The sequence below is a fragment of the Oncorhynchus mykiss genome, chromosome 12 (assembly GCF_013265735.2).
Source record: "Oncorhynchus mykiss isolate Arlee chromosome 12, USDA_OmykA_1.1, whole genome shotgun sequence".
NCBI classification, from domain to species: Eukaryota; Metazoa; Chordata; class Actinopteri; order Salmoniformes; family Salmonidae; genus Oncorhynchus; species Oncorhynchus mykiss.
Genome location: NC_048576.1, coordinates 15,898,761 through 15,921,614, shown reverse-complemented (window position 1 = coordinate 15,921,614; position 22,854 = coordinate 15,898,761). Strand labels below are relative to the sequence as shown.

General features: G+C 43.9%; 1 protein-coding gene across 5 annotated transcripts in view; it reads left to right on the top strand.

Annotated features, from left to right (window-relative positions):
- The first annotated feature begins 1,359 nt into the window (after positions 1 to 1,359).
- LOC110537052 (tyrosine-protein kinase Fer) overlaps positions 1,360 to 22,854 on the top strand; it is a 40,837-nt gene continuing 19,342 nt past the window's right edge. The window contains exons 1-5 of one of the 5 annotated variants that reach the window (XM_036937031.1): positions 1,360 to 1,527; positions 13,915 to 14,217; positions 18,837 to 19,010; positions 22,251 to 22,350; positions 22,605 to 22,788. In XM_036937031.1, coding sequence (XP_036792926.1) covers positions 14,008 to 14,217; positions 18,837 to 19,010; positions 22,251 to 22,350; positions 22,605 to 22,788 — 668 coding nt within the window. In that variant the 5' untranslated portion in view covers positions 1,360 to 1,527; positions 13,915 to 14,007. Of the gene's footprint in view, positions 1,528 to 13,489; positions 13,664 to 13,858; positions 14,218 to 18,836; positions 19,011 to 22,250; positions 22,351 to 22,604; positions 22,789 to 22,854 lie in introns of those variants that run through there. The other 4 variants (XM_036937030.1, XM_036937028.1, XM_021622770.2 and 1 more) reach the window with 4 other exon arrangements.

Below are 22,854 nucleotides of genomic sequence, written 5' to 3'. Positions count from 1 at the left end.
TTGACGTTGAGACTGGTGTTTTGCGGGTACTATTTAATGAAGCTGCAGTTGAGGACTTGTGAGGCGTCTGTTTCTCAAACTAGACACTGTAATGTACTTGTCCTCTTGCTCAGTTGTGCACCGGGGCCTCCCACTTTTCTTTATATTTTGATTAGAGCCAGTTTGCTCTCTTCTGTGAAGGGAGTAGTACACAGTGTTGTATGAGATCTTCAGTTTCTTGGCAATTTCTCGCCTTCATTTCTCAAAACAAGAATAGACTGACGAGTTTCAGAATAAAGTTATTTGTTTCTGGCCATTTTGAGCCTGTAATCAATCCCCCAAATGCTGATGCTTCAGATACTCAACTAGTGTTATTGCAGTTTTATTGCTTCTTTAATCAGAACAGCAGTTTTCAGCTGTGCCAACATAATTGCAAAAGGGTTTTCTAATTAGCAATTAGCCTTTTAAAATGATAAACTTGGATTAGCTAACACAACGTGCCATTAGAACACAGGAGTGATGGTTGCTGATAATGGGCCTCTGTACATGTATGTAGATTTTTCCTAAAAAAATCTTCAGTTTCCAGCTACAATTGTCATTTATAACATTAACAATGTCTACACTGTATTTGTGATCAATTTGATGTTATTTTAAATGGACAAAAAATGTAATTTTCTTTTTAAGTGACCTCAAACTTTTGAACGGTGGTGTATATGGTCCCAGTCCCAACCCAGTTTTGGAACCCTTGGGGGCTTATTTATAGTGTATGTATTGGGCAAAATTACTACTGTGGTCTATTCCAACTGAAAGTGGTAACATAAGGTTATTAGCTATAATTGATAGACTCTCACCAAGTAATAGGTTAATTGACTCTTGGTTTGTTCCTTGTCAATTATGATTGATAAGAATTCTTTACAGTAGGCCTCCCAACTGTACATTTTAGTCATTTAGCAGACTCTCTTATCCAGAGCGATTTACAGGAGCAAGTAGGGTTAAGTTTCTTGCTCATAGACACATCGCCAGATTTTTTTTTACCTAGTCAGCTCTGGAATTCGAACCAGCGACCTTTCGGTTACTGGCCCACCGCCCTTAACCACTAGGCTACCTGTACAAATGCCGCCATACAATTTAGTCATACATTGGAGGGGACTGTAGCCTATTGAAGAGCTAATGAATAGCTATTAATGTGTTTTCTTACCCCAAAAAACACAAGAAGTCATAGGAGTAGGATGGAGAGAGGGGCATATATGGAGCGCAGTGAAGCTGTAAGATTTGTGAGTGTGTGATGTGATGGACGTTGGGGCTTGCATGTATGTATGTCAGGAGCAGAGCTGTGTAATTTAACCATTTCTATCTCGTTCTAAAACACACCGTATTTTACACACACACACACACGTCATAGCCCTATGGTAGACCAGACCCGTACAGAGCCAGAGCGGAAACCCCTCCCGAATCCCAGCTCCGGCAGCCGAGCAAAAGAAAAGAGGAATACCAAGAAATCAGGAGACAAGGAGAAATAACAGGAGGAAAAGAAACTATCATAATAAAGTGAGTGCAGTCTGTCATTGATTGTATCAACTGTCTATTTGAATGGGATCCTGTAGATTTGATATATATTTGCTAGAGAACAAACACTTTCGAGCAATGGTTAAGGATTTTTTTCCTGGAGAAAAAAAATGTCCAGACAACCGAAATTAGCAGGAATAGCTAACTTTACTTATCGGTTTAGCCAGCAAGGTAATAGCTAATACAAACACCGCCCCTCCCTTTAATTTCCCCATGATATTGTTATAGGAACATTTTATAATAAAGCAAACCCTATTTATTAAATGTTTGTTGTCACATAGTTAACAGTTTTCACCCTAAATGTGGGTAGCGTTAGCTAGCTAGCAAGCTAACTGCTAATGCTAAGATAGTTTGCTAGTTAGTTAGCTTGACAATGTGAATCAGATTATGTTCAGATATTTAGATGCTTAGCCTACTCATGCTAGCTAGCTACTGGACCGTGTTTGGTCAGAAGAGGCACATCCACATTAGGAGCTTTGGCGCATGTTCTGTTCTAATGCCTTTGATGCACAACAACTTTCCTCAGGATGGGAAACATGTAGGCATGTATTCAATGGCCATCTTAAGTGCAAATGATGTTGTCAGTTTGCAAACAGTTCATTGTGATTGTTATTGTATTCCATCAATGGTTTTGACATCTATGACAACTTGTTGACATTATAGCCAGTGTTATTGAGAAACAGTTGCTGTGCTGTAAAGTACTGTATCGTGGATTGCCACGAAATGGGCGGATGAAACGGATGCAGCTACAGAAAACCTTCTCACAGCCAGCCAACTGGACTTTACAAAACCCCTTGTCACACTTAGCCAGCTGTGTCCAATATTCTCTCTCCCATCATAGCTAACAGATTGCATTTTGCTAACAAATAGCGTAGCCTAACAGTGTTTGCATATACTGACCACCTACATTAAGCTACAAACATACGCTAGATATGAAATAAAGTCTAGAAAATAATCAGGACACTTTGTCTGTCAGCCTTGTGTTCCATGACCTTTTCATGTCACAGCAGTGAACCGAATGAGGAGGACATTCCTTTGCTAGACTGCTCACTCAGATGGGGTATTCAAGCAGCAGTACCACCACCGCTGTTCTGTAGCGCGCAGCAAATCCTTGTTGAGTTTAGCTAACTCCCACTGATGGTACCCTCCGCCAGCCCATCACCCACCCACCCTAATTGTGTTATTGCTGGTGAGAAAGAGGATTATAACAACATCACATTAAGAAGACATTTCACTGTCATACTCCTGTGTACAACTTCAACTACACGGGTTGACTCACAATTTGTGGCACACGTTAGAGAAGGAGACCCAGATGTGAAGAATGGCATTGTGGCCACCAATTTACTGAAATTGAGATCGCTGTTCATCTTCAAGTCATTGACTTGTTGTTTGACAAGTTTTCTACAGCTGTGGGCTTATAAAATGTAGGCTACTGGCTGAATGTCTTTATTGTACCCAAGGTTGGTTGTTGTGTCACGAGACACTGTCAGGTCAAAGCAGTGTTTTCCATTAGCGCCGTCTCTCGGCTAATCAGCCGGTTACAGACTCATTTTCAGCCAGTTACATTTTCCATTTCATATTAAAGCAACTTTTTGGGCGACCCAACCAAATTCACGTGGATATGTGAGTTATAGATCTGCCATTCTCGTTTAAAGCAAGTCTAAAATAATTGGTAGATCTATTCTATATGCTCTAGTTCTATGCTTCCCATTCTTTAGTTTAGTTTTTGCATCTTTTACTTTTGGTTTTGTACACAAGGTGAAAACACTTTGTTTATTGAAATGATATTTAAGAGCGATGTAGATGGCGCTAAATGCCGCTCTACATTATACATTGCTCGTTTTTGTCGCAAACTATTAGAATTTGAACAACCAGAAAATGAAGGAGCGGTTTCTGCATATTGCAACTTTAATTAGGCAACTTTTGATGTAAAAGTTAGTCCGTCGAGCCCTCTCTCGCTAGAATGAACGATATGAATGTTTTAGGTTTTAGCGATCTATTGATAGGATAGGTGCCTGTAAGTCACAAAGCAAGTGATTTACAGGGAGATGCAGCAGAGAGGCAAAGTGAGACGTTTCACTCTTTCCAAAATCTGTCCAATGTCTGCCAAATTTGTTTCTATGGACTTATTTTGGACCTAAGCATGTCACCTACCTTCCCGCCTTTGGGACATTGACTCCTATTAATACGGCAGAGACATGAGCATTCTGTCATTATATAAGAGTGCCTTAGGAAAGTATTCAGACCCCTTGACTTTTTTCACATTTTGTTACATTACAGCGTTATAATAAAATGGATTAAATAAAATAAAAAGTCCATAACAATCTACACACAATACCCCATAATGACAGAGCGAAAACAAGTTTTTTGAAATGTTTGAACACTTATGTAAATAAGGTATTTCTGTTTACAATTTTTTATAAGTATTCAGACCCTTTGCTCTGAGACTCGAAATTGAGCTCGGGTGCATCCTGTTTCCATTGATCATCCTTGAGATGTTTCTACAACTTGATTGTGGAGTCCACCTGTGGTAAATTAAATTGATTGCATATGATTTGGAAAGGCACACACCTGTGTATGTAAGGTCCCAAAGTTGACAGTGCATGTCAGAATGCCAAGCATCACGTCTGGAGGAAACCTGCCACCGTCCCTATGGTGAAGCGTGGTGGCAGAATCATGCTGTGGGGATGTTTTTCAGGGGCAGGGACTGGGAGACTAGTCAGGATCAAGGCAAAGATGAACGGAGCGAAGTACAGAGAGATCCCTGATGACAACCTGCTCAGGACCTCAGACTGGGGTGAAAGTTCACCGTCCAGCAGGACAACGACCCTAAGCACACAGCCAAGACAATGCAGGAGTGGCTTCGGGACAAGTCTGAATGTCCTTGAGTGGCCCAGCCAGAGCCCGGACTTGAACCCGATCAAACATCTCTGGAGAGATGAAAATAGCTTTGCAGCAACGTTCCCTGTCCAACCTGACAGAGCTTGAGAGGATCTGCAGAGAAGTATAAGAGAAACTCCCCAAATACAGATGTGCAAAGCTTTTAACATCATACCCATGAAGACTCGAGGCTGTAATCGCTACCAAAGGTGCTTCAACAAATTATTGAGTAAACGGTCTGAATACTTATGTAAATGTTTTTTTTACATGTTTTGCTTTGTCATTATGGGGTATTGTGTGTAGATTGAGGAAAAAATAAATGTAATACATTTCAGAATAAGGCTGTAACCTAACAAAATGTGGAAAAAGTCAAAGGGTCTGAATACTTTCCGAAGGTACCGTACATATCTCTGGTTGCAGTTGTATTTCTTTACACGGAGGAGGGTGCTTGTGAATTTGCATGTCCCATGTAGTGTAAGTGTTAACGATGAGTCAATCTACGACTTAGCCTAATTATTGTTTTCTGACACATTAATTATTTTTTTGAGTGTTTCACATAGCCAGGCATGCGGAGTCGTGGCGCGTAGTAGGCTATTTACTGTGAGTTGATTGACAATTGAACAGCAAGTGTTGATTAGTTTATAAAAGTTGTCGAACTGACTGAATAAAGTCCATATCCTATATCCCTTTGACAGGTTTACTTTCCTAGAATTCCAGACAATGACTCGTATTGTCAGTCAGTGTAGCCTTCCGAATCGCATCGGTGAGAGAGTTGTTTATTTGGCTCCCTAATTTGCGTTTGCTACTGGTAGGATTTTTGCCGATTTATCTGCAGATGAATTCTGAAAACCATTTGATGAAGATGATGAATCATCACTGCATGAATAGTAGGTAGTGAAGAGCCTCATTCTGGTCCAAATATGACAATTAGTGCCCTCATGGAATCCAGGCATTAAAATGGAATTCAACAATATTCAAACATTTACTGACCTTAGCAGGAAATCAACTAAATGTATAGAAAAATTGGGCAAATGTTTTAATTTATCATAAGACATGAACAGAGTGCCTCAGGGATGTATATTTCCTGCAACTTTCTGAAGAAGCAACAAGTGTGTGTGCGTAGTGCACATGTCTACCACTTTGTGTAGCCATTAGCGATGATGCTAATGAAAACGGTCTTCTGGTAGATGGAAAGGTTTTCCCAAAAACCTTCTCAATTAAATGTTGATACAAAGTAGCCTAAGCTTACCTGGCAGAATGATATCATGATTATTTTCATCAATCCAGTGGGTATTTGTTTTGCAAACTCTACCATCAAAACACTGCTAAACAACAGCCTCTTGCTAGTTGCACACTTAAATTAAGGGTAATTTACATCCCAAAATCAAAATTGATCTGATTTTTCCCAGACCTCAAAAGTGGTCTCCTGATGTGGTTAAAGCATTGTTGTGGACTTAGAACATCCAATTTTGTTTTTCTATTAAAAAAGTGTTGGGGGTTTTCTGGAGCGAAAAACTGAGGAAACGGAAATCAGGAAAATCAAAACCATACATTTTATTTTTAAAGATAATGTGGGTTATTTACTTAATTTTTCTGTTTTAATAATATACGTAATTTTAAGAACAAACATCATTGTGGTAATTCATATCTTGCAGTAAAACTGTAAATCAAACTTTAATCTCAAGAGAAGAGGGGTTTAATGTTCTCTTATTTAGAAAGTAGTCCTGATCATATAGACCTAGACAGTATCCAAAACAAAAATAAACTGAATATATACATTTTCAGTAATTAAAATGGAAAAGTCGTGTCTTTCTACACAATACCACAACACATTTTTCTAATATTCAATCATTTAGCTGTGTATTTCAGATGAAATCAAGGCATTAGAATGTACCAGAGGCCACCAAAATGTAGCTTCTTCTGCAAACAATTTGGGCCCTGAGGGCGGCTGGCTACTTTTTCTATTTGACTAACTACTATATGTACTTTTAGAAAACACTGGTCAAAAGTGATCAGATTCATGACACAACAAGTCTGATCAAAAATAACTCTCTTCTTGCACTTTCACTAGGCGGCCAGTCAGAGGCTATTTCTTTATTGTGGGTGACTCACTATGTTATGCAAGCCTTACTTTTCAATGTTGTCTTTCTAGGCCTTATAGTTTTAAGTATTGATCCGTACCTGCCTGATAGTGGAGGAACCCCTTCCATGTGAAATGTTTGAAGGTCCACCATCCCTTCAACCATTTTGTGTCAGGGAAAAGTTGCTGCCATGATATGTTGTCTTATGTCTCTCTTTATGTAGTGTTGTGATGTGTTTTTGTCCTGTAATTGTAATTTTTTATTTGTATTTTTAATTCCAGCCCCTGTCCCTACAGGAGGCCTTTTGGTAGGCCATCATTGTAAATAAGAATGTGTTCTTAACTGACTTGCCTAGTTAATTAAAGGTCAAATAAAAAAGGTGAAGGCTTTCATAGCTCAGACACACCAAATGGGCCGCAGGTGGTTTTATCCCCCCCCCCCCCCAATATATACAGTGGGGATAACAAGTATTTGATACACTGCCGATTTTGCAGGTTTTCCGAAGTACAAAGCATGTAGAGGTCTGTAATTTTTTATCATAGGTACATTTCAACTGTGAGAGACGGAATCTAAAACAAAATTCCAGAAAATCACATTGTATGATTTGTAAGTAATTAATTTGCATTTTATTGCATGACATAAGTATTTGATCACCTACCAACCAGTAAGAATTCCGGCTCTCACAGACCTGTTAGTTTTTCTTTAAGAAGCCCTCCTGTTCTCCACTCATTACCTGTATTAACTGCACCTGTTTGAACTCGTTACCTGTATAAAATACACCTGTCCACACACTCAATCAAACAGACTCCAACCTCTCCACAATGGACAAGACCAGAGAGCTGTGTAAGGACATCAGGGATAAAATTGTAGACCTGCACAAGGCTGGGATGGGCTACAGGACAATAGGCAAGCAGCTTGGTGAGAAGGCAACAACTGTTGGCGCAATTATTAGAAAATGGAAGAAGTTCAAGATGACGGTCAATCACCCTCGGTCTGGGGCTCCATGCAAGATCTCACCTCGTGGGGCATCAATGATCATGAGGAAGGTGAGGGATCAGCCCAGAACTACACGGCAGGACCTGGTCAATGACCTGAAGAGAGCTGGGACCACAGTCTCAAAGAAAACCATTAGTAACACACTATGCCGTCATGGATTAAGATCCTGCCGTCATGGATTAAGGTCCCCCTGCTCAAGCCAGCGCATGTCCAGGCCCGTCTGAAGTTTGCCAATGACCATCTGGATGATCCAGAGGAGGAATGGGAGAAGATCATGTGGTCTGATGAGACAAAAAATTTAGCTTTTTGGTCTAAACTCCACTCGCCGTGTTTGGAGGAAGAAGAAGGATGAGTACAACCCCAAGAACACCATCCCAACCGTGAAGCATGGAGGTGGAAACATCATTCTTTGGGGATGCTTTTTTGCAAAGGGGACAGGATGACTGCACTGTATTGAGGGGAGGATGGATAGGGCCATGTATTGTGAGATCTTGGCCAACAACCTCCATCCCTCAGTAAGAGCATTGAAGATGGGTTGTGGCTGGGTCTTCCTGCATGACAACGACCCGAAACACACAGCCAGGGCAACTAAGGAGTTGCTCCGTTAGAAGCATCTCAAGGTCCTGGAGTGGCCTAGCCAGTCTCCAGACCTGAACCCAATAGAAAATCTTTGGAGGGAGCTGAAAGTCCGTATTGCCCAGCGACAGCCCCGAAACCTGAAGGATCTGGAGAAGGTCTGTATGGAGGAGTGGGCCAAAATCCCTGCTGCACTGTGTGCAAACCTGGTCAAGAACTACAGGAAACGTTTGATCTCTGTAATTGCAAACAAAGGTGTCTGTACTAAATATTAAGTTCTGATTTTCTGATGTATCAAATACTTACAGTGGGGCAAAAAAAGTATTTAGTCAGCCACCAATTGTGCAAGTTCTCCCACTTAAAAAGATGAGAGGCCTGCCATTAATACAGGTAACGAGTGGAGGACAGAGGAGCCTCTTAAAGAAGAAGTTACAGGTCTGTGAGAGCCAGAAATCTTGCTTGTTTGTAGGTGACCAAATACTTATTTTCCACCATAATTTACAAATAAATTCATAAAAAATCCTACAATGTGATTTTCTGGATTTTTGTTTTAGACTCTGTCTCTCACAGTTGAAGTGTACCTATGATAAAAATTACAGACCTCTCTCTACATGCTTTGTAAGTGGGAAAACCTGCAGAATCGTCAGTGTGTCAAATACTTGTTCTCCCCAAGGTATATAGTACCAGTCAAAGGTTTGGAGACACCTACTAATACAAGGGTTTTTATTTATTTTTTACAATTTTCTACGTTATAGAATAATAGTGAAGACATCAAAACTATGAAATACCACATATGGAATTATGTAGTAACCAAAAAAGTGTTAAACAAATATTTGAATATCTTCAAAGTTGCCACCCTTTGCCTTGATGACTGTTTTGCACACTCTTGGTATTATCTCAAGTTAACTGCCTTGTTCAGGTGCAGAACGACAGATTATTACCTTGTCGACTCAGGGATTTGATCCAGCAACCAACTGGCCCAACGCACTAACCACCTGCCGCCCCAAAGTTAATTTGTGGATTTTTTTTCTTCTTAATGCGTTTGAGCCAGTCAGTTGTGTAGTGACAAGGTAGGGGTGGTATACAGAAGGTAGCCCTATTTGGTAAAATACCAAGAATAGCTCAAATAAGCAAAGAGAAACGACAGTCCATTACTTTAAGACATGAAGGTCAGTCAATCCGGAAATGTTCAATAACTTTTAAAGTTTCTTCAAGTGCAGTCACAAAAACCATCAAGCGCTGTGATGAAACTGGCTCTCATGAGGACCGCCACAGGAAAGGAAGACCCAAAGTTACCTCTGCTGCAGAGGATAAGTTACCAGAGGATTAGAGTTACCAGTCTCAGAAATTTCTGCCCAAATAAATGCTTCACAGAGTTCAAGTAACAGACACATCTCAACATCAACTGTTCAGAGGAGACTGTGTGAATAAGGCCTTCATAGATCAAATTGCTCCAAAGAAACCACTACTAAAGGACACCAATAAGAAGAGACTTGCTTGGTCCAAGAAACACGAGTAATGGACATTAGACCGGTAGAAATCTGTCCTTTGGTTTGATGAGTCCAAATTTGAGATGTCTTTGTGAAACACAGAGTAGGTGAACGGATGATCTCTGCATGTGTGGTTCTCACCGTGAAGCATAGAGGTGTGATGTTGTGGGGGTGCTTTTCTGGTGACACTGTCAGTGATTTATTTAGAATTCGAGGCACACTTAACCAGCGTGGCTACCACAGCATTCTGCAGCGATACGCCATCCCATCTGGTTTGTTTTTCAACAGGACAATGACCCAACACAGGCTGTGTAAGGGCTATTTGACCAAGAAGGATAGTGATGGAGTGCTGCATCAGATGACCTGGCCTCCACAGTCACCTGACCTTAAGCCAATTGAGATGGTTGGGGATGAGTTTGACCACAGAGGGAAGGAAAAGCAGCCAACAAGTGCTCAGCACATGTGGGAACTCCTTCAAGACTGTCGGAAAAGCATTCCTCATGAAGCTGGTTGAGAGAATGCCACGAGTGTGCAAAGCCGTCATCAAGGCAAAGGGTGGCTACATTGCGGAATTTAAAATATATTTTGATTTGTTTAACACTTTATTTTTTTGCTTTCTACATGATTCCATATGTAGTTATTTCATAGTTTTGATGTCTTCACTATTATTCTACAATGTAGAAAATAGTAAAAAATAAAGAAACTCTTGAATGAGTAGGTGTGTCCAACATTTTGAGTTTTAGATATATCATTTTTTGGGTAAATAAAATTAAATTGTTGGACATGACTGTGAAAACACCAGGAAAGTAGCTCCAAATGATTCTAATTTTGGAAATTCCCACACATAATAGAGAGACACGTGATCATATACAAGTGTAAGCCAGGTTTGAAATTATTGTTTGGGTCAAATATTATATGTTTGGGCATCTTGCGGCCAATTTGCAGTCTACAAATTATTTGTAATTATGTTCCACCCCCCTGACCATCCTCTCAAGAAAAGATTGGCTCCTGGTAGATCCCCTAATTATGGTCTAAATTCCAATGTTAGCTAGCTACGCTAATGTTGCTATTTTGTAGAAAGCACTTATTGATACTAGCCAGATGGCCACAGCTAGATAACTACCTAGCAAGATGATGAAGAAACAATGTAATTCACTCTCCATAATCCCATACTGCCAGTGCCAGCCAATAGCCAAATGTTTAGCTAGCTAGTTAACATTAGCATATTCGCAAGCTTGCACAACATAGCTAGCTAAGGATACGGCACTAACTTGGCAGCTAACACAGGCATCTGTTTTATGGAAACTAATCCATTGTGATTTTAATTATAATGTCAATACTAGCTACAGTGGTTAGCTTGGGGGAAGTATTTATTGTTGCATGTATTGTGTCTGTGCACTTAGCTAGCTGCCGTCCCATAGCCTATAGTTTTCATAAATGAAGTGTGACCCACTCATGACATTTTGTCTCAATATCTGTCAGTTACTGACACTTATTTTCTGTCTTTAGTTTTTTGAGCTAAACCTGGCTGCTCACAGTTAGATCTACAGCTTGCAAAAATTCACATGAAAAAACAAAACAACCAGGGTTGTTCCATGTCATTTCAGCAAGCTGTGACAACCACCATCTCAGATTGTTCTGAAATCATTTCTGTAGTTAGAAACAGATAAGATGATCATTCCTGCAACTTTATTTTGCTGAAATGATCTCTTAGAAATTAAGCTAATTGAAACCAAACAACTTCAATGACTAATTTCTCTGAACAATAAAAAAAAAACATCACCAAATACACTGAGAATACATTATATAGGATGAAGAGACAATACTCCAAACTGCAGCGCCATACTAATTGTCTAACATAAAGAACTGAGAATATATACTCATTATTGGTGTGGGAGGTCAGTGGATGGCTTTTGACCACTTCTTTGAACTCCTCATGTCTTACTCATTGTTAGAAAAAAGTTTAGTCCAAATCAGATGTTCGGTACTACAATTCTTGAATATTATATGAATCCTATAAATTACAATGGCCAAATGGGTGCAATCAATTTGCTTAATTTCTTAGAGAACAAATTATATTTCAACAAAATAATGTTGCAGTAATGCTAATCTGTTTCTAACTACAGAAACGGTTTCTGAACAATCTGAGATGGTCCGCGTCAATCTTCTTTCTTGTGCTTTTAGAAGTGCAATGACTCACTATCCAGTTTTTAATTTTTGTCATATAGGCCTAGCCTAAGATGTTTGAGAATAGGTAGCCGCCCCTAAGCATTTCCGTATTGTAGGCTACTCAGTGTGTCTCGTGACTTGAATAGGCCTACGTCTTTCTGATTATAATCACGTTGTGGTTTCCTTTCAGCCTTCTTCTCATGATGCTTGTTGGTGGCAGTTACGTAGGTCACTGATCACTTGAACACTAGCCTGGTGTGCTCCTGAAGATGATCCCTCTATCTTATCTGACTTAAAGTGGGTGTTCTAGAAAACGCTCTGTGTGGTGTTCTTTTTGGCTACAAGTAAGTGTTCAAAGCCACCATTAAAGGGAATGTAAGTGTTCACAGTAATGTGAGGGACAGGTGATCAAGTTTTACAAAATTGCATTGCTATTGTTACAAAGGTTACAAAGCACTGTCCCTGTTTATCTAGTAGACTTTTAGTAGTCTACTGTGTCAGTTTAATAGGGTTTGTTATCATTTTTGAGGTTATGTTTATTATTTCAACTGTGAAAGATTTGTATCTGATCCAGCTTCTGTAATTGCATTTTGAACTTTGAACTGGTTTTGGAATAAACCAGAGACATTAGCTATACACTCTGTCTCAGTGCTCACACTGTACAGTAGAGTCATTTCCCTCATCTTCTTTTATAGCCTGTGACTCGTGGATGGTAAAATGACATCTTTTAAATTCCTTTGGCAGTGAATTAATAAATGAATATTTGACTGTGAACACATCTGCCATGTCATTGACACTTATACCACTTGATTTTGCACAGACAGCCTAAATACAATTCACATGATCTTCTGTACTGTTATAATTTTGAGAATACAGAACTAAAAATGTTTTCTGATTGTGGAGGACGTTTTGTGTTGGCTTTAGTAGCCTCTGTTGTACTTGTCCTAGTGTTCATGCTATGACCCATTTATGACACAGGTTTGTCTACTTGCCGAATAAGGCTGTTTCAGATTAGGTTATAGGCTTTTCTTTTTAGGTTATACTACTCTGAATTCTAGCCGCTCCATTCTCATAAGGGGTTCTATTAAGAGTTTTCATATATTAGATCAAGGCACACTATTTGAAGACGTTCCCTTCCAATTAGGCGATGGCATATGGGGATGGCATGTGTGATCTGACTGGGATATACACAACAACATTCCCAATAGAAAGGCACATTTTTCTAGTCTCTGGGGCGTTAGTGCATCTTTGACAAATGGTGTTTACCCCACTATTTAACTTCCAAAACTGGTAGTTCAAGTTTGAAGATGTTCTTGGAGTCTACTTTATTTATCAGCACGTTAAAAGTCTTTAGTGTGAGACACTGGAGCAGAACAGAAGGCATCTGACTTGGAGATAATAAGCTTTCCCCCCGAGGTTTAAAGCCAGATTAAATAGGCAGTCTAGTAGTAGCAGAGGCAGAGTGATTGTCTGTCTTTTTTATAATCTGCCTTGTCTCTGAAGGCTTACGTCCCTATCTCACATTAGACTAGCCTACTTCCTGTTGTTGTACTGTAGCTACCGTTTCTGGTCTCTATTGACTTTGTTTCAATGTCTTACTGTGGTAGGCCTATAAATAGTTACCTGAGATGAGGGATGGTGAGGTTAGGTAGCCTACATTAATTTGTTACGATTTTCTTTTGGCCTCTTCACTGTTGGCCCACCCACTTCCTAAACTAAGCTGGTCGCCCTCCCCTTCCTCCATTGTGCGTCTTTATTTCAGAAAACTCTGCCTCTGCAACAACCTTCTGATGCAAGTCTATAAAGGGTTAGGCTAATCAAAGGAGTTCCTTTTATTTAGGCTAATTCATAGAAAACCTTCCACCTGTCTGCAACTAATGACTAACCAACATTCAACAAGCAGTTTGCCTTTGTCGACCAGGACAGGTGCTATCAATTTGCTGTAATTTGTGCAAAATGTTTTACACATTTATTATAGTTTCTGTATGTGCCTCACAGGAGGTTGGTGGAAGCTTAAATTGGAAGGATGGGCTCGTGGTAATGGCTGGAGTGGAAAAAGTGGAATGGTATCAAACACATGGTTTCCAGATGTTTGATACCATTCCATTTACTCCGTTCCAGACATTATTATGAGCCGTCGTCCCCTCAGCAGCCTCCAATGATTTGCCTCGTTCCAGGAAAGATGCAGAACTGAGGGTGACTATCCATCCTCCCGGCCCGGTGAAGTGTGAGACTAAATAGCGTGTCGTGAGGAAAAGGGGAGAGGGACGATGGGGTTCGGACGGGACCTGGGGAACTCCCACGATGGGCTGTTGAAGCTGCAGGACTGGGAGCTGAAGCTGCTGGAGACAGTGAAGCGCTTCATGACGCTACGGGTGAAGAGCGACAAGGAGTACGCATCTCTCCTCCTCAACATCAGTCAGCAGGTGGACAAGCACGACAACTGCTCCCAGATGGACTACATCAGCAACGTCTCCAAGGTTAACACAAACGCATATCAATTCAGAAATACAGATATATTCATGTGTACAGTACAGACACAAGTGTCAACACAGACTACATCAGTAATGTCTTTAAGGTGAGATAGAAGATGGTGCTTTGCTGAACCTCTTTCACTCCCTCAATCTCTCCCTCCATCTCTCCCCCTCTCTCTCTCGCTACCTCTCTCTCTCTCGCTACCTCTCTCTCTCTCGCTATCTCTCTCTCTCTCTCGCTATCTCTCTCTCTCTCTCGCTACCTCTCTCTCTCTCTCGCTACCTCTCTCTCTCTCTCGCTACCTCTCTCTCTCTCTCTACCTCTCTCTCTCTCGCTACCTCTCTCTCTCTCGCTACCTCTCTCTCTCTCGCTACCTCTCTCTCTCTCGCTACCTCTCTCTCTCTACCTCTCTCTCTCGCTACCTCTCTCTCGCTACCTCTCTCTCTCTCGCTACCTCTCTCTCTCTCTCGCTACCTCTCTCTCTCTCTCGCTACCTCTCTCTCTCTCTCGCTACCTCTCTCTCTCGCTACCTCTCTCTCTCGCTACCTCTCTCTCTCGCTACCTCTCTCTCTCGCTACCTCTCTCTCTCTACCTCTCGCTACCTCTCTCTCTCGCTACCTCTCTCGCGCTACCTCTCTCTCTCGCGCTACCTCTCTCTCTCTCGCGCTACCTCTCTCTCTCTCGCGCTACCTCTCTCTCTCGCGCTACCTCTCTCTCTCGCGCTACCTCTCTCTCTCGCGCTACCTCTCTCTCTCGCGCTACCTCTCTCTCTCTCTCTCGCTACCTCTCTCTCTCGCTACCTCTCTCTCTCTCTCTCGCTACCTCTCTCTCTCTCTCTCGCTACCTCTCTCTCTCTCGCTACCTCTCTCTCTCGCTACCTCTCTCTCTCGCTACCTCTCTCTCTCGCTACCTCTCTCTCTCGCTACCTCTCTCTCTCGCTACCTCTCTCTCTCGCTACCTCTCTCTCTCTCTCTCTCGCTACCTCTCTCTCTCTCTCTCTCGCTACCTCTCTCTCTCTCGCTACCTCTCTCTCTCTCTCTCTCGCTACCTCTCTCTCTCTCGCTACCTCTCTCTCTCTCGCTACCTCTCTCTCTCTCGCTACCTCTCTCTCGCTACCTCTCTCTCGCTACCTCTCTCTCGCTACCTCTCTCTCTCTCTCACTACCTCTCTCTCGCTCTCTCGCTACCTCTCTCTCTCTCTCGCTACCTCTCTCTCTCTCTCGCTACCTCTCTCTCTCTCTCGCTACCTCTCTCTCTCTCTCGCTACCTCTCTCTCTCTCTCGCTACCTCTCTCTCGCTACCTCTCTCTCTCGCTACCTCTCTCTCTCTACCTCTCGCTACCTCTCTCTCTCGCTACCTCTCTCGCGCTACCTCTCTCTCTCTCGCGCTACCTCTCTCTCTCTCTCGCTACCTCTCTCTCTGTCTCTCGCTACCTCTCTCTCTCTCCCTCGCTACCTCTCTCTCTCTCGCTACCTCTCTCTCTCTCGCTACCTCTCTCTCTCTCTCGCTACCTGTCTCTCTCTCTCTCTCGCTACCTGTCTCTCTCTCTCTCTCGCTACCTCTCTCTTTCTCTCTCTCTACCTCTCTCTCTCTCTCTCTCGCTACCTCTCTCTCTCTACCTCTCTCTCTCTCTCTCTCGCTACCTCTCTCTCTCTCTCGCTACCTCTCTCTCTCTCTCTCTCTCTCTCTCTCTCTCGCTACCTCTCTCTCTCTCTCTCTCGCTACCTCTCTCTCTCTCTCTCTCTCTCTCTCGCTACCTCTCTCTCTCTCTCGCTACCTCTCTCTCTCTCTCTCTCTCGCTACCTCTCTCTCTCTCTCTCTCGCTACCTCTCTCTCTCTCTCTCTCTCTCTCGCTACCTCTCTCTCTCTCTCTCTCGCTACCTCTCTCTCTCTCTCTCGCTACCTCTCTCTCTCTCGCTACCTCTCTCTCTCTCTCTCTCGCTACCTCTCTCTCTCTCTCTCGCTACCTCTCTCTCTCTCTCTCGCTACCTCTCTCTCTTTCTCTCGCTACCTCTCTCTCGCTACCTCTCTCTCGCTACCTCTCGCTACCTCTCTCTCGCTACCTCTCGCTACCTCTCTCTCGCTACCTCTCGCTACCTCTCTCTCGCTACCTCTCGCTACCTCTCTCTCGCTCTCTCGCTACCTCTCTCTCGCTCTCTCGCTACCTCTCTCGCTCTCTCGCTACCTCTCTCTCTCTCTCGCTACCTCTCTCTCTCGCTACCTCTCTCGCGCTACCTCTCTCTCTCTCGCGCTACCTCTCTCTCTCTCTCTCGCTACCTCTCTCTCTCTCGCTACCTCTCTCTCTCTCTCGCTACCTCTCTCTCTCTCTCGCTACCTCTCTCTCTCTCTCGCTACCTCTCTCTCTCTCGCTACCTCTCTCTCTCGCTACCTCTCTCTCTCTCTCGCTACCTCTCTCTCGCTACCTCTCTCTCTCGCTACCTCTCTCTCTTGCTACCTCTCTCTCTCTCTCTCTCGCTACCTCTCTCTCTCTCTCGCTACCTCTCTCTCTCTCTCTCTCTCGCTACCTCTCTCTCTCTCTCGCTACCTCTCTCTCTCTCTCGCTACCTCTCTCTCGCTACCTCTCTCTCTCTCTCGCTACCTCTCTCTCTCGCTACCTCTCTCTCTCTCTCTTGCTACCTCTCTCTCGCTACCTCTCTCTCTTGCTACCTCTCTCTTGCTACCTCTCTCTCTCTCTCTCGCTACCTCTCTCTCTCTCTCTCGCTACCTCTCTCTCTCTCTCGCTACCTCTCTCTCTCTCTCGCTACCTCTCTCTCTCTCTCGCTACCTCTCTCTCTCTCTCGCTACCTCTCTCTCTCTCTCTCGCTACCTCTCTCTCTCTCTCTCGCTACCTCTCTCTCTCTCTCTCGCTACCTCTCTCTCTCTCTCTCTCTCGCTACCTCTCTCTCTCTCTCTCTCTCTCGCTACCTCTCTCTCTCTCTCTCTCGCTACCTCTCTCTCTCTCTCTCTCGCTACCTCTCTCTCTCTCTCTCTCGCTACCTCTCTCTCGCTACCTCTCTCTCTCGCTACCTCTCTCTCTCGCTACCTCTCTCTCGCTACCTCTCTCTCTCGCTACCTCTCTCTCGCTACCTCTCTCTCTCTCGCTACCTCTCTCTCTCTCTCTCGCTACCTCTCTCTCTCGCTACCTCTCTCTCTCTCTCGCTACCTCTCTCTCTCTCTCTCTCGCTACCTCTCTCTCTCTCTCTCGCTACCTCTCTCTCTCTCTCTCGCTACCTCTCTCTCTCTCTCTCTCTCTCTCTCGCTACCTCTCTCTCTCTCTCTCGCTACCTCTCTCTCTCTCTCGCTACCTCTCTCTCTCTCTCGCTACCTCTCGCTACCTCTCTCTCGCTCTCTCGCTACCTCTCTCTCGCTACCTCTCTCCCTCTCTCTCTCTCGCTACCTCTCTCTCTCGCTACCTCTCTCTCTCTCGCTACCTCTCTCTCTCTCGCTACCTCTCTCTCTCTCGCTACCTCTCTCTCTCGCTACCTCTCTCTCTCTCGCTACCTCTCTCTCTCTCGCTACCTCTCTCTCTCTCGCTACCTCTCTCTCTCTCTCGCTACCTCTCTCTCTCTCTCGCTACCTCTCTCTCTCTCTCGCTACCTCTTTCTCTCGCTACCTCTTTCTCTCTCTCGCTACCTCTCTCTCTCTCTCGCGCGCCACCTCTGTCTTGCTATCTCTCGCTCTCTCTCTCGCTACCTCTCTCTCGCTACCTCTCTCTCTCTCTCGCTACCTCTCTCTCTCGCTACCTCTCTCTCTCGCTACCTCTCTCTCTCTCTCTCGCTACCTCTCTCTCTCGCTACCTCTCTCTCTCTCTCGCGCCACCTCTCTCTTGCTATCTCTCGCTCTCTCTCGCTACCTCTCGCTCTCTCTCTCGCTACCTCTCTCTCGCTACCTCTCTCTCTCTCTCTCGCTACCTCTCTCTCTCTCTCTCGCTACCTCTCTCTCTCTCTCTCGCTACCTCTCTCTCTCTCTCTCGCTACCTCTCTCTCTCTCTCTCGCTACCTCTCTCTCTCTCTCTCGCTACCTCTTTCTCTCTCTCGCTACCTCTTTCTCTCTCTCGCTACCTCTTTCTCTCTCTCGCTACCTCTCTCTCTCTCTCGCGCCACCTCTCTCTTGCTATCTCTCGCTCTCTCTCGCTACCTCTCGCTCTCTCTCTCTCTCTCGCTACCTCTCTCTCTCTCTCTCGCTACCTCTCTCTCTCTCTCTCGCTACCTCTCTCTCTCTCTCTCGCTACCTCTCTCTCGCTACCTCTCTCTCTCTCGCTACCTCTCTCTCTCTCTCGCTACCTCTCTCTCTCTCTCGCTACCTCTTTCTCTCTCTCGCTACCTCTTTCTCTCTCTCGCTACCTCTTTCTCTCTCTCGCTACCTCTTTCTCTCTCTCGCTACCTCTCTCTCTCGCTACCTCTCTCTCGCTACCTCTCTCTCTCTCTCTCTCGCGCCACCTCTCTCTTGCTTTCTCTCTCTCTCTCGCTACCTCTCGCTCTCTCGCTACCTCTCTCTCAATCCGCTCCCTCTCTCTCTCTCTCTCTCTCTCGCTACCTCTCTCTCAATCCGCTCCCTCTCTCTCTCAATCCGCTCCCCCACCCTCTCTTCTATCTTTCTCTTTTCTTCCTCTCCCATCTCTCCAGTCTTGGGCCCACATGGTCCAGCAGACAGAACAGCTGAGTCAGATCATGAAGTGTCACGCGGAGGAGCTGAACTCTGGTCCTCTGCACAGACTCACTATGATGATCAAAGACAAGCAGCAGGTTAAGAAGAGCTACCAGAGCATCCACACACAGATCGAGTCCGAGATGAACAAGGTACTGTATACACACAAACACACTCACACACACATTAAGCCTACTCCTGCTTTAAACATTGTCTTTCCTGTATATTGACTTTATTTGTGGTGATATGGGGCATTGTTGACAGGGTGTTTCACACGTGTGGTGCTAAAATGCTAATCCTGCAGTTAGATCAGGACAGGTTTGTTTTCCTTGACTAGACCAGATCTTTCCAAACTGGGATACGCCAAATAAAAATGTAATTCACATATATACACACAAAATATTTGTGTGTGTGTATATATGTATGTGTGTGTGTGTGTGTGTGTGTGTGTGTGTGTGTGTGTGTGTGTGTGTGTGTGTGTGTGTGTGTGTAAATACATACATACATACATACATACATACATACATACATACATACATACATACATACATACATACAGTGGGGCAAAAAAGTATTTAGTCAGCCACCAATTGTGCAAGTTCTCCCACTTAAAAAGATGAGAGGCCTGTAATTTTCATCATAGGTACACTTCAACTATGACAGACAAAATGAGAAAATTTGGTCAATAACAAAAGTTTATCTCAATACTTTGTTATATACCCATTGTTGGCAATGACAGAGGTCAAATGTTTTCTGTAAGTCTTCACAAGGTTTTCACACACTGTTGCTGGTATTTTGGCCCATTGCTCCATGCAGATCTCCTCTAGAGCAGTGATGTTTTGGGGCTGTTGCTGGGCAACACAGACTTTCAACTCCCTTCAAAGATTTTCTATGGGGTTGAGATCTGGAGACTGGCTAGGCCACTCCAGGACCTTGAAATGCTTCTTACGAAGCCACTCCTTCGTTGCCCGGGCGGTGTGTTTGGGATCATTGTCATGCTGAAAGACCCAGCCACGTTTCATCTTCAATGCCCTTGCTGATGGAAGTAGGTTTTCACTCAAAATCTCATGATACATGACCCCATTCATTCTTTCCTTTACACGGATCAGTCGTCCTGGTCCCTTTGCAGAAATACAGCCCCAAAGCATGATGTTTCCACCCCCATGCTTCACAGTAGGTATGGTGTTCTTTGGATGCAACTCAGCATTCTTTGTCCTCCAAACACGACGAGTTGAGTTTTTACCAAAAAGTTATATTTTGGTTTCATCTGACCAAATGACATTATCCCAATCTTCTTCTGGATCATCCAAATGCTCTCTAGCAAACTTCAGACGGGCCTGGACATGTACTGGCTTAAGCAGGGGGATACGTCTGGCACAGCAGGATTTGTGTCCCTGGCGGCGTAGTGTGTTACTGATGGTAGGCTTTGTTACTTTGGTCCCAGCTCTCTGCAGGTCATTCACTAGGTCCCCCCGTGTGGTTCTGGGATTTTTGCTCACCGTTCTTGTGATAATTTTGACCCAACGGGGTGAGATCTTGCGTGGAGCCCCAGATCGAGGGAGATTATCAGTGGTCTTGTATGTCTTCCATTTCCTAATAATTGCTCCCACATTTGATTTCTTCAAACCAAGCTGCTTACCTATTGCAGATTCAGTCTTCCCAGCCTGGCGCAGGTCTACAAACCCAGACAGGAAGATCACATCAGTGACTCAACCCACTCAAGTGACGCACCCCTCCCAGGGACGGTATGATAGAGCCCCAGTAAGCCAGTGACTCAGCCCCGACACATAACCTACTGGAGGCTGAGACAGGAGGGGCCAGGAGACACTGTGGCCCCATCCGAGGATACCCCCGCACAGGGCCAAACAGGAAGGATATAACCCCACCCACTTTGCCAAAGCACAGCCCCCACACCACTAGAGGGATATCTTCAACCACCAACTTACCATCCTGAGACAAGGCTGAGTATCGCCAACAAAGATCTCCGCCACGGCACAACCCAAGGGGGGGGGCGCAAACCCAGACAGGAAGATCACATCAGTGACTCAACCCACTCAAGTGACGCACCCCTCCCAGGGACGGTATGATAGAGCCCCAGTAAGCCAGTGACTCAGCCCCTGTAACAGGGTTAGAGGCAGAGAATCCCAGTGGAAAGAGGGGAACCGGCCAGGCAGAGACAGCAAGGGCGGTTCGTTGCTCCAGAGCCTTTCTGTTCACCTTCCCACTCCTGGGCCAGACTGCACTCAATCATATGACCCACTGAAGAGATGAGTCTTCAGTAAAGACTTAAAGGTTGAGACCAAGTTTGTGTCTCTTACATGGGTAGGCAGACCATTCCATAAAAATGGAGCTCTATAGAAGAAAGCCCTGCCTCCAGCTGTTTGCTTAGAAATTCTAGGGACAATTAGGAGGCCTGTGTCTTGTGACCGTAGGGTACGTGTAGGTATGTACGGCAGGACCAAATCAGAGAGATAGGTAGGAGCAAGGCCTTTGTAGGTTAGCAGTAAAACCTTGAAATCAGCCCTTGCCTTGACAGGAAGCCAGTGTAGGGAGGCTGGCTTCCTGTCTACATATATGTGTGTGTGTATATGTATGTGTGTGTATATATATATATATATATATATATATATATATATATATATATATATATATATATATATATATATATATATATATATATATATATATATATATATATATATATATATATATATATATATATATATAGTTTTTTTCCCCCCTTTATTTAACTAGGCAAGTCAGTTAAGAACAAATTCTTATTTACAATGACGGCCTAGGAACAGTGGGTTAACTGCCTGTTCAGGAGCAGACCTTGTCAGCTTGGGGATTTTAACCTTCCGGTTACTAGACCAACGCTCTAACCACTAGGCTACCCTGCCGTGTGTGTGTGTAATGTGTGGGGCAAAAAAGTATTTAGTCAGCCACCAATTGTGCAAGTTCTCCCACTTAAAAAGAAGAGAGAGGCCTATAATGTTCATCATAGGTGGGGGTTTAATATGGGTGTGCCTCATCATCACTTCAACTATGACAGGCAAAATGAGAAAAATCCAGAAAACACATTGTAGGATTTTTTATGAATTTATTTGCAAGTTATATACACATGATTATTATTATTTGTGGCCTGTCCTATAAGAGCTCTTTGTCATTACCCACGAGCCAGGTTGTTACAAAAACTCACTCATTCTATGTTTAATAAATGTATTGTATAGTGTGTGTGTGTGGCAGGCTTACAATGATGGCAAAAAACAACATTTGAGAGTGCGCTGACCCTGGTGCTAGAGGGGGTACAGCTGGAGGTTGATTGTTTTGAAGGGGTACGGGGACCACTGTACTAGAGGATGTGATGATGCTTCCGATATGATCTCTCCTAGGTGACAAAAAGCGACCTAGAAAAGTTAAAAGGCACCTACAGACAATTAACAAAGGATGCCCACAGTGCCAAAGAAAAATACAGAGACGCAATGGTGAAAGGTAAGAATTTCTCCTAATTATTTACAGAAAAATATACGTTTAATGTAATGATTCATAGTAGTGCAGTTGATCTTGGAGGAAATGTATGAAGTCTTATTTGAGACCAGCTGAAGTGCATCAATACATTAATCACCAAACCCTGCAGAGGGAGTTCATATGACCGACATATCTTGGGAGGCGGATGATGAGGCACACCCATATTAAACCCCCTCCAGACAAACCAGCAGTACAGCACCTGTTGGGTTTGTTTTCAGGCAAGGAGCCAGAGAAGGCGAGGGAGCGTTACGACAAGGCCACCATGAAGCTTCACAACCTCCACAACCAGTACGTGCTGGCGGTGCGGAGTGCCCAGCTCCACCAGGAGCACTACCACGACACCACGCTGCCCCTTCTGCTCGACTCCCTGCAGAAGATGCAGGAGGAGATGATCAGTGCACTGTGAGTGTGTGTGTGTGGCTCCGGCAGAGATTAACAAGGGATACACTACGTAAAGATTAATTCAAT